This window comes from Chrysemys picta, chromosome 11 (assembly GCF_011386835.1).
Source record: "Chrysemys picta bellii isolate R12L10 chromosome 11, ASM1138683v2, whole genome shotgun sequence".
NCBI classification, from domain to species: Eukaryota; Metazoa; Chordata; order Testudines; family Emydidae; genus Chrysemys; species Chrysemys picta.
Window position 1 is genome coordinate 70,995,665 of NC_088801.1, and position 12,470 is coordinate 71,008,134.

Here is a 12,470-nt window from a genome sequence, read left to right on the forward strand (position 1 = left end):
TGAGTACATTAGCTTTTTCCACATCCTCGGTCACTAGGTTGCCTCCCTCATTCATTAAGGGGCCCACGCTTTCCTTGACTTTCTTCTTGTTGCTAACTTACCTGAAGAAACCCTTCTTGTTACTCTTAACATCTCTTGCTAGCTGCAACTCCAAGTGTTATTTGGCCTTCCTGATTTCACTCCTGCATGCCTGAGCAATATTTTTATACTCCTCCCTGGTCATTTGTCCAATCTTCCACTTCTTGTAAGCTTCTTTTTTGCGTTTAAGATCAGCAAGGATTTCACTGTTTAGCCAAGCTGGTCGCCTGCCAGATTTACTATTCTTTCTACACGTCGGGATGGTTTGTTCTTGCAACCGCAATAAGGATTCTTTAAAATACAGCCAGCTCTCCTGGATCCCTTTGCCCTTCATGTTATTCTCCCAGGGGATCCTGCCCATCTGTTCCCTGAGGGAGTCAAAGTCTGCTTTTCTGAAGTCCAAGGTCCGTATTCTGCTGCTCTCCTTTCTTCCTTGTGTCAGGATCCTGAACTCGACCATCTCATGGTCACTGCCTCCCAGGTTCCCATCCACTTTTGCTTCCCCTACTAATTCTTCCCTGTTTGTGAGCAGCAGGTCAAGAAAAGCTCTTCCCCTAGTTGGTTCCTTGACCAACATACCCAAAAATACAAGAAGTCTCCTTGAAGTCCACTGAGAATACTGCCATGCAGATTTAATTTATCTAGGTGGTACTTAGACACTACAGCAGCAGCTCGCAAATGGTCGGTTGGGACCCAAAAGTAGGTCATGACCCCCATTTTAATGGGGTCACCACGACCAGCATTAGATTTGCTGGGACCCAGGGCTGAAGCCCAAGCTCCACCCCTACCCAGAGTGGTGGGGCTCGGGCTCTGGCCCCCTCTACTCTACCCGGGAAGACAGGCCTCAGGATAAGACACTCCTCCCACCCGGGGTCATGTAGTAATTTTGTTGTAAGAAGGGGGTCGTGGTGCAATGAAGTTTGAGAACCACTGCACTACAGTGATGAAAACTACAGAGGACAGTAAGATAAACAGCCCCCACATAAGGAAAAAAGCAATCTGAAAAGTCTTACATTATATATTCTTGTTTACCTAAAAAGTAGAGTTCCAATCAATCATTCTTATGCCAGCTAACAGCCTTTAGTAAAATAAATAGTCAATAGATTCGTAGCAGGATAGATATGTAGAATTATGGATGTATTATTTTCAAGTAAAATATCTGAACAACAGTTTCTTTCACTTACTTTCCTTTCCAAGCCCAGACTTGAAGATTCTGCATTTCATGGCCATCTAAAAGTGTGGAAGAAATGTCACCATCCCAAGTAAAGGGATTTGTTGGAGAGCAAAGAAGAAAGGAATTTCCAAATATTCTTTCAGTTCTAATTTAAGTTTGCACATAATGAGCAACTAATATGGATCTAAACTTTATTGATTTATTTATTTATTTTTTAAAGAAGCAGCTGCAAGTCATCTTTTTGTCACAGGACCAAAGTTCACTAAAGTTGTCACTAACAACACATTCTCCTGCAACCAAGTATTTGCAACCAAACCTGTTGTAACCTATTCTCAACAACATGCTACAACAAGTCTTACTGGAACTAAGGAGCCCCAAGGAAGGATAAAGTCAAAGCACCTTTCTAAGACTTTTCATTTGATACAAGATGACTAAATACTCACTATTCCACTTCCATTAAGAAAAAAAATTATAAAAAAAAAAAATCAAAGTTAAGCAAGCATAGGTTATAAAGCCCAGTTGGCTACAAGAGTGGAATTCAGACTCACTAGCCATAGCTTAGAAATTATGTTTCAGTGTCTTGGGAAGCATATTGACAACAGTGCTACAAGCCAATTCATAACACTAGAAGTAACACTGAGGGGTAAATACACGATAATGAGGTCCAGTCTAACCTGTTTGCTTAAACAGCTGGTCAAATACCCACAGGAAAGAAAGAAAGGGAAGAAAGAAAGATTTAAATATAGTCTTTTCCACTAACATAGCAACATGTTACAAAATAATCACTAAATATGTTGGATTCTAAAAGAAGCTGTTTATTACATGAAGACAAGCTTAAACTACAAGGCATGTCACTAGATGTGAAATTAGATATGCCTTTGCTCACTTTAATCTTTATGACCCTAAATACTACCTTGATTAGCCTAATTTTCTTAGTTAAATTTTGCAATAATCTCAATATGATCTATTCCAGTATTATATAATTCTTCCTACTCCAACTATTTTTTTTCCAGAACATGAGAATAAGCAGCACCATATTTTCCTCCAACAAAACTGAATAGTATAGGAATTGGTCACAATATCTATGAGCGCTCAAAAAACAAGCTAATTACTGTACTCTAGCAAGGAAGTTGTATAATCCAGCAATTGAAGGAGTAGTTATTCCAATTATTTTGCATCCAGCCAATGCACTAAATTTGATGCTCTATCTTCACATCAGTACCGGCACAAGAGCGAGAGTTGGTTCATGGTTTTCACCACATTTATACACAACCTCAGGCGTATATCAGGGATGCAGTCTTACCCTGGCACTACTCTGTCAAGCTACTGTGTGGATTTCAGGACTTGCCACTCCAAATATCAGAATCAAGGTTGGTCAAGGCAAGTTTATAGCCAAGACTTAGCCAAGACTATGCCAACGACGCTACCTTGCTTTAGAGAAGTCAGAATTTCAGTCCCACTTTCCAAGGTCTCCAAGACACCACCCACACTATGGGGTTGAACATCTCATGGCAGAAGACCAAGATCTAGAACGTGGGGGCTAGGCCACTAGAACTCCAAATGCAGGGGGAGCCAAGTACTGTGGAGAACATGGAGTAGTTCTTCTACCTAGGCTGTAGAGTTCAAATGGTCACAAACCAGACATTTTTTTGATGAAGAGGCCTTGCAACCTCCTGCATAAAGTCCTGGTCTTGCATATGGATGCAAAAACATCTTTGCGCTCAGACAAAGTTCAGGATATATCAAACTAGTGTACTACATGTGCTGCTATATGGGTCAGAAACCTGGACCCTCTTACTTGGAGTGGCAAGAGGCATTCCATATGTGCTGCCAGTGCCAAATCCTAAGAATGTAGTGGTTTGACTTTGTGTGAATGTCAATCTCAGATCTGGCATTCTTTTAGCTGCCCATTATATTGAAAAGCGACATTGCGTACTCTTCAGTCATGTCTCCAGGATGGACAATCACAGCACACTGTGCTCCCAAACTCTCCAACACGTGAAGAGGAGCAAGCCCTGGCCCTACCTGGTACCACCCACAGGACTGCCCCACAGATTCATGGATTTGCAGGACTGAGCCAGATTTGGGTACTTCACTACACAAATGCCTGGTGTGACACCATTCACTGTGGTCACTCTGGATGGTGCTACAGTCCTTAGTAGACCATGCATGTTTGATGAATGCTCTTCAACGTATTCCCATTCTCCAATATATACCGCCTTTTCAAACAAAGTTTTTGATTCATCTATACCACAATCTTATAGCCCTGTTTCTACACATCCCAGTTGTGGTAAGTTTGGAGAGGGAGGAAGAAGAGAAAAACCTTCTGTCACTTCATGTTTGCCTCATTTTTAATCCTGACCTTTTATTTTGACTAGAGATGCAATTATCTTGCCAGGTATTAAGGTAACATGATAGGAATCAAGGCTCAAGATTAAATGGTCCCTTCTAAGAGCTGTATAAAGCATGTACTGAACATCACCCTACACACACAATGGCAAGGTCATTCTCCCTCACACCGCAGATTTTCTTTATTTCCCTAAATACCCTACACCAAAAGAAAAAGGAGCCAGATGAAACTAGAATCATGCCAGCAGAGATGAGTGTTTCAATTGTATCAGTGTGCCCCATGTTTCCTAAGGCACTCTCATTCACATCAGTAATGACACTCTATATACAACTCCACTTATGTACCAAATACTTAATTTGCAATACATAGTCCATGTTTGGAATGACCAAGTTTGGTCATTACTCCAAACATTCATAGAATTTTCAAGTGCTGATTTTTAAACATAAATCAGTCTTTAAGAGATCTTTTAACTCTAAAGCGTTCAGATGGCAAGTGCCAAAACAGTTTAAAGTAACATACAAGCAGTGAGTGGGACTCAATTAGGCATACAAGAAAAGCATTTCAGGATAAACTGTGCTAGAATTATTTGTTTGGTGACTGTGAAAGAGTGAAAGTCATAATAAAACAAATACAAATCAAAACTGGCCTTAACTACTTCGCTTTTAGAGGTTTCCAAATGTCCCTCCTCTTAGGAAAGAATTCTTTTCTGTGTCATCAGTAAGGGGCGGAGCCAGGAGTAGCAACTACCTATAAAAATTGATGAAGGCAAGGCCCTGGATGCTAATATCTCTAACAGCAGCAGAATGCAGATGAGCTATGGCAAGGGATGGAGAAGTGAGAAGAAGCACTTGGGCTGCTACCCCACCCTCACCAAGACTTCTGGTAGCAGCATGACTAAAGGAGATTCATCCCCTCCCGTTACATCACCGGGAAGTTGCTCCTGGGGAACAAGAAAGGCATTTACTAAGAAGGTCTTCTTTTTCCCTGAAGTTCTCTGAGAAATGTTTCACAGCATCCCACTGATGTGGGAAAGCCCAATAGCCACAGAACTCATTCCTGCTTCAAGAGAGAGAGTAACTATCCATTAGTTTGGAATACAGTTCATCACACAGCAACTACTCAAACTGGAGTCATTTGTGCAATTTCCGTTTTGCCATGCAAATATTCCAACACAAATTTTGTTTTTAAAAAAGCAAGACCTATATCTAGTCTCCACACTGCATAATGCCAAGTGTAAACTTCAAGAGCTAAAATAAAGAAACTGCTTCTTCTAGTTACCTGCTAACCTCTTATTCAGTTCTTGGCCAAGATTTTCAAAAACAGGAACCTAATTTTAGGCCCTTCCATCCTGATTTAGGCTCCTAAATCAGTGGAGGCAATTCTCAGTATTACTGAGGAAACCACCATATAGTATCTCCCACCTGACTTCCTTGGCTCTACGCCCAGCATCAGAAACATTTAAAATAATACTATGCCAAGTAATTTAGGCCTAAAATAAAGGTTTTTCAATAAACAAAAACAAAAAAAGGAAAGTTATAAAATCCAACGTAAATTGAAATGCCATATTTTGGGGGTTCTTTCCATTTTTTTGAGAATGGAAGATTAACAAAACATTGTGTTAGTGCAGGACAAGCTGAAAGCAGAACTGACCAGACTAGTTTCCCTACCCAAATTCAATAGACTGCAAAGAGTCATCCTTTTTCCTTAGCTAAACAATATCTCTTCAGAATGTCAAGATTCCCCTATTGATTTTAAACCTATTACAGACTACGCATGGAGTTGGAAAACTGTAGGTATGTTTCATCTATGTCTTTCTGAGGACAAAGTTTCAGAGAGCTATTTGAGCCACTAGCCAGTTTAAACTGTATTAAAAACAACTGTATTAAAAACACCTGTCTCCCTAACACAACAGTTAACTGGGATTTGCCGAATACAGAAAGTCAACAGTAAAATTTAAGCTATAAATTGTTGGATAGGCTCAGGATACCTACAAGTTTTTCCAGGAGAAAATGGTAATATGTAGTTTTATATGAAAAATATTATTTAACCATGGTGCTCTTGACAAAAATACACCAGTGTTACAAAGGTCAAAGATATTTTGGCAGTCAACTTCTAACAGAAGCATTTTTGCTCATTAAAGGGGAAACAGGGTGTTAAGTCACCTAGTTTACTTGTTAAATCATTGATAAGAGAAGCACCAACAGAACCACAATCCCATGGAAACTACAAACCATTTACATACATATAGTACAGTATAATGTATTTAATTCTAAAAGGAATTAAATAGGTGAGCAAAAGTGAGTTCCTCAGAGAAACAGCTAAAAGGTTTAATGATACATAATTTAACAGATAGAAACGTAAGAGGGAAAAATAATTCCCCACATTTCTTGAGTGAGATTTAATATGGATGCAATCAAAATCTCCAGTTTTATTGCAAATTTCATTTTCAGATTAAATATGCTCACACAGAGAAGTTAGAAAATAAAAACCTATTGTAACCCCAAAAAATTGTTCATTCAGCACAAAAAGTGAAAGTTCTTCCAACACAACAATAAAAAAAATCCACTTGAAATCAGCAAGATAACACTCATATTGTTTTTCTTTTGCCAGCTCTTCTGATTATTTTGTTCTTATACTGAAGGAAATTTTCTCCTTACCTGGATGGCTTTGGGAGCTCATTGCTAGCAATGTCTAGTCCTTTGGAAGGGATTTAAAATGGATCAGTTTCCACACAAGCAACAGCAGCCCTGCAGAGCTCCAATGCTTCACCAATACATAGACATACAGAGAAGGGGGATTAAATCATAAACACCAAATTAAATCCAGGGCAGAATAACATTCTGTTCTGTAAACAAAAGTAATCCAGTAGGATGGCAGAATATCTTCAAATGGTTTTCAGAATGTGAACCTGTAATTATAAGAAAAAGATTATATTAGAAAAGTAGGTTTCTTACAACTGCAGAAGTTAAACAATAAACACATTGTTTCTTTGGTATAATTTTTAAATTGAGGTACCATTTAAAGGTAAACATACATATGTTCCTGAAAAGAGAGACTTCAAAATGTGTAGAGGTGGTCTTTATTTAGAAGTTTTGTAATTACAGTACAGGAAAAATGCAAATAAATATGAACCATAGTTAGAAAGCCTCTCAATACACATATCTTAAACAAAAGTTTGTTTATTTTTTAATTATTCTGATATTTCAACAGTACTGCAGGAAACCACTTCATTTCCAATAGTTTCCATATTTCAACAGCCACACTCAGCCATATGTATGAGTAGTAACTGCTCTTCATCCATCTGTTCTCATTTGCCTCAACAGAAATCCAAAGAAAGATTTCTAAATGGCAGGTCATCATATTTCCCTATGCCAAGTTATGGGGAAAAATCTTCAGGCATGAAAAATAGGAACAACACAATAACAGCTAATGTTTTCTATAAAGGGGAAAGTAAAATTGGCGAAAAAATAATCAGCTGTTTTCAATCTTCTGCCAAGTCATACATTTGATGAAGACCTAGTATCTGATCTGGTATACCCTCTCAAAATGCAACTTTGCCCCCTGAATATATGGTGTAGCAAGTATGTCCAGTATAATCTTAAAATGCTCCACAGATGGTGCTTCTATCATACAGCTTGAAAGATTTCCACAGGGAGATCTTGCTGCGAGGAATTGAGTCCTCATATTTAGCCTGAGTTTTTCCTTTTCATATTTTATTTCTGTTTATCCTATGTATCTATTTATCCTAGTTACAACCCATTGTATCACCCAAAGACATTCTCTTTCGTATTATACCCTTCAAGCATTTTTAGATAGCTGTCATTAGATACTCATACCTATGTAAAGAGCAGGCCTATTTTGTACAAGTACAAGACCTAATATGGATGCAGTTATACTGGTATAAAGGTGCCTTATATTGGTATAGCTTATTCCTCTTCCCATATAGGAATAAGATGTTCAGATATAAACATCTTTATATAGGTAAAACTATCTACATTAAGGAGGTTGTCTCACCTTACCTATACCTGTATAGTTAAAGTGGTTTAGATTATGTTTAGACAAACCCTTAAGACAACTAAACCTTCATTATTTTAATTTTTATGCACATGTATCAATCTCTTTAATCCCTGCAATCATTGTCATTTTGTTACTTCTTTCTGATAACGAGGTGGCCAAAACTGAAGACGCTATTGCAAATAGTTCCTGCTCTATTAATGAACGTTCCTGCTTTGCAATATAATGCCTCAACACGTGTGCCCTAAAAGGCTGACCTTTACTGTTACATTGCATTAAAAGTCTCTAATTTGCTATTCATCTGCACCGGAGATGTCTCAATGTCAGCTCTTGCAAAGTTTCTATGCCTATTTTGAATGTGTTTTGGATTATTTTTCTTTTTATGAATTAGAGGACATGAAATACCTTGAAAAATGCAATTTCTGGCCCACACTCTAATCCAGTGGTACACATACCACTGAGGGTACACAGAGGTCTTCTGGAGGTACATCAACTCATCTAGGGGAGGGGAGGGATAGCTCAGTGGGTTTGAGCATTGGCCGCTAAACCCAGGGTTGTGAGTGCAATCCTTGAGGGGGCCACTTAGGGATCTGGGGCAAAAATCAGTACTTGGTCCTGCTAGTGAAGGCAAGGGGCTGGACTCGATGACCTTTCAGGGTCCCTTCCAGTTCTATGCGATAGGTATAGGTATCTCTCTCTCTCTCTATTTATTTATTTATTTTATTTAAATCTGGACATTTGCCTAGTTCAGTGTTTCTCAACCTGGGGGTTGCGACCCCCAGAGGGTGTCACAGGATAGGTGGTGGGGGGGGGGGGTCACAAGTCCAGAGTCAGCATTTGGGTGTGGCAAACAGGGCAACTGCCTAGGGCCCCATACCACAGGGGCTCACGCAAAGCTAAGTTACATGTTTCAACCCTGGGCGGAGTGGCACGAGCTTCAGATGCACTGAAATGTAAGTACAATATTTATATTCCAATCATTTTATTTTATAAATTATATGGTAAAAATGAGAAAGTAAGCAATTTGTCAGTAATCGTGTGCTGTGACACTTTAGTATTTTTATGTCTAATTTAGTAAGCAAGTAGTTTTTAAGTGAGGTGAAACTTGGGGTACGCAAGACAAATCAGTCTCCTCAAAGGCATAGTCTGGATAGCTTGAGAACCACTGCTCTAATCTCTCCAGGTTTCTGTGATTGTTAGATTTCAAAATACCTTCCAGCTCAGCAAAATCTGCAAATTAAAAGAACACTGTCAGGTCAATTTAGACCCAACATTTAGGTTTCATAAGCACAAGATTTTACAAAAAGAATAAAAAAATTTGCATAATGTTTTAACTCAAATGACGACAGTTGTACATGCCGTATGTTTTGAAGCCTATACACTGGGCTAGCCTAATGATACAGAAGAGCCAGAAAATGGAATTAGCAGGTTTTGTCTATTTCCACTGTCTAAATAACAATGAAATGCAGAATAGAAACAACGATAAAGAGTAAAAAATTTATTTTACTTCATCTTAAATGAGCTAAGGTTTACCTTAGTAAGGATTCTTTTAAAATGATGTTCACTCACTCTTCCAGAGTAACAAAGATATAGAAAAGACTAGACCAAATTTTGCTCAAGCACATGCTCAAGTGCTAACGGAATACCCCCTCCCGCCCCCAGTCTGATTTAGTGGACCCACAATTTCTAGGATCACACACTTGAGTCAGAACACACACACCTGCCCTGCCCCCCATTCCTCTGGTACCTCCCTTGTTTTCAAACATCTTTGAAACAGGAAGATATCAGAGGACTAGATGAACACCTGCTTCAGGCTAAGAGGGTAAGTCCAACACAGTTCTACAGCAGGTCACACTAACAAACGTCCTTACTTGATAAATTACATCTTTACCTGCCAATCTAGTCTTTGTATCTTTTATTTTGAAGATATTAGCTGAATGGGATCCATTGAACACAAGAAATGCTGGTGACAATTTCCATGTTCCTGCTAATTAGAACCTTGAAGTTTAGTGCACTAATTATGGGGAACTGAGTACAGGAAAAATAAGATTTGACCTTTAAGATATATTCATCAATTCATTCATTTTTTATCTATATTTATTTTTTCTGTGACATGGTCACTTCAGGTTTGCAAATTGAGAAGTCAGTCAATTGAGATTACAAGCTCTAGGTAAGAAAATTATCAATAACTCATGCAGTCACTGACGTTGATAGCTCCATCTACCAAAATATAGTCACCTAGTTTTCCATACAATTATAGAACATTACCATCCCAGTCACAATTGTTTTACATCATTACTGTGACCATCTCCTTATGAAATCTAGTTGTGATCTTGAGATGTTACTTTTTCACCTCAGGCGAAGACCAGCTTTATCTTGCTTTGGGTCCATTATAGTTTTGTTTTCTTCATAAGTGCCCCTACAGTGTTACACATTCTTGTGGAAATTTTCACATTCAGCAGAAGTTTTACTGATTTAAAAAAAAAAAAAAAAAAACTTCTCTTGGGACACTGTAATGGGATATTCACCCCACACTTACTCAAAGGGTTCATGCAGATTGAGAAGGGGCTAATTAACCCAACAGGTCACTGTTGAGGGGAATCAGGTGGCCAAGCCCCTGACTGAGTGAGGGGGCCCAGCTGAGAAGGAAGGAGCTGGGTTAGGGCTAGAGAGTCAGGAAATTGGGAGCACAGCGGGAACTGCTGGGAAAGTCTGCCATCAGTCCCTGGGAGAAGGGAGGTGCATTTGGACTGACATACCTGGGGGGAGCCAGGAAGGGAGGACAGGGGTGGCCAACCTTTGGCTCCGGAGCCACATTTGGCTCTTCAGAAGTTAACATGCGGCTCCTTGTACAGGGCTAGAGCTACAGGCGCCAACTTTCCAATGTGCTGGGGGCGGGGCTCACTGTTCAACCCCTGGCTCTGCTACAGGCCCTGCCCCCCCTACACCCCTTCTCACCACCTCCCCTGAGCCTGCAGTGCCCTCGTTCTCCCTGCTCACCCCCAGAGCCTCCTGCATGCCACGAAACAGCTGATCGGGAGGGAGTGGGAGGCGCTGATCAGTGGGGCTGCCCGTGGGCAGGAGGCACTGGGAGCAGGGGGTGGGGGAGAGCTGATGGGGGGCTGCTGACATATTACTGTGGCTCTTTAGCAATGTACACTGGTAAATTCTGGCTCCTTCTCAGGCTCAGGTTAGCCACCCCTGGCTTAAGGAAAGGCAGTAAGATCTAGAAGGGAACTGACCTTGACTGCTAGCTAGAGGGTCCCTGAGCCAGAACCCAGAGTAGAGGGCAGGTCCGGGTTCTCTGCCAGCCACTGAGGGAGTGCCACTATGAGGAAGTAAATAGGAAGACTACCTGAGTCTATTTATGGGAAGAGACTTTCCAACCCCCAAAAGGGAAATCTTTGGTGACCTGCCTGGAGGGCCCAGTCATGAAAAGGCAGCAACAGGTCATGGAGCAAGAGAAGGGTCGCAGATGCAGAAAGGTAAAGAGACAGCATGCAACTGTGGGAGGAGGCATTGACCTGGACAGTTATTCCCCAGAACGGCCAGGAGGAAGTACCATCCTATCATTGAGTGGAGCACCAGTCACACACAGGCAGCTCATACAACATTACTTTTTTCATTTTTCCCAACCAGATACTACACAGTTGCTTTGGGTGTTTTGGATAGTTCAGATAGTTCGATTTATGCCAGACTGGCTATTTATTGGAAGTGCGATAGCGACTCAAGATCCCAATCAGAATTCCATTCCCCCCCAGGAGTGAACCTGTAGGTTGAGTGTAGACAATAGTAGTACAAGCTACAACCAGAGCGAGCAGGGTGATGGTAGACACAGGCCATGTTACTTCCAATATGCAGTGTTCCTGTAGCCATGTTGGTCCCAGGATTATAGAGAAAAAGTAGGTGAGGTACTCTCTTTTATTGGACCAATCTCTGTTGGCGAGAGAAGATTTTTAGCTTACACAGAGCTCTTCTTCAGGTCTGGGAAATATACGCAGAGTGTCACAGCAAAATACAAGGTGGAACAGATTGTTTAGGATAAGTAGTTAACAATCTGTTCCACCTTGTATTTAGCTGTGTTAGTTCCAGATTTGACAAAGTAGTTTAAACATATATATTCTCTCTCTCTCCAAGGTTGTATACACACACACACACACACAATGTAGGGTTTTTTGGAGGGCACTAGAAGTTTAAATTAAGATTCTTATTAAATGTTAATTTTTTTGTTTTAAAAGGAAACAATCACTCCTGCCTAATGATGTGGTCAGTTTCTTGTTTTCCAGCATTGTTAAAGCAATAGGAAGCATAGCAGAGACTCGTTTCAGTAGCAGAGCAAACAGAGCTAAAGAGTAGAGGAGTTCTCCTGTGTCTGTGTAGATTAAGGAGGGAGGCTGTGCTACAATGACTCTTCCAATTTCACCTTAGACAGCAGGAACTTGGGTTGGGCTTTGCCTTAGCCCGGGATGGCAGACCTATCAAGTGGTATTTTGTCCATGAAAAAGATTCTTACTGAATTATTTCACTCTTCAGTATCATTTGCCTTTTAAAAAGGATCAATTTGCTTTAAGAAACACAACTTTCTCAAAACACAATATGAAACCAAAAAGCAAGCCACTAAAGTACAGAAACATTATTTGCCATAAATTAAAAAGTGTGTTATTAGGGGGTTGTCTATGAGAAGCATTTGTGGGTTAGAAAGCAGGCCCTTATAATAGCACAGTATGCAACACTCTCTCATATAAGAGGAAATCCTTTAGGCTGGTATGGACTGTTGTGTGGACCATGGTCATCTACACTGAGGCAGCTCACTGATGGGAAGTCTTGGCACCAAACAACTCCCCCTATCTAAAA

General features: G+C 40.2%; 1 protein-coding gene across 10 annotated transcripts in view; it reads right to left on the reverse strand.

Annotated features, from left to right (window-relative positions):
* The window catches only part of HDAC4 (histone deacetylase 4), a 438,771-nt gene that overhangs the window by 381,766 nt on the left and 44,535 nt on the right, over positions 1-12,470 (reverse strand). For all 10 annotated transcript variants that reach the window (XM_005299905.3, XM_005299903.3, XM_008163408.3 and 7 more), the window contains one exon: positions 6,260-6,510. In XM_005299905.3, the coding sequence (XP_005299962.1) occupies positions 6,260-6,281 (22 nt within the window). In that variant the 5' untranslated portion in view covers positions 6,282-6,510. The remainder of the gene's footprint in view (positions 1-6,259; positions 6,511-12,470) is intronic.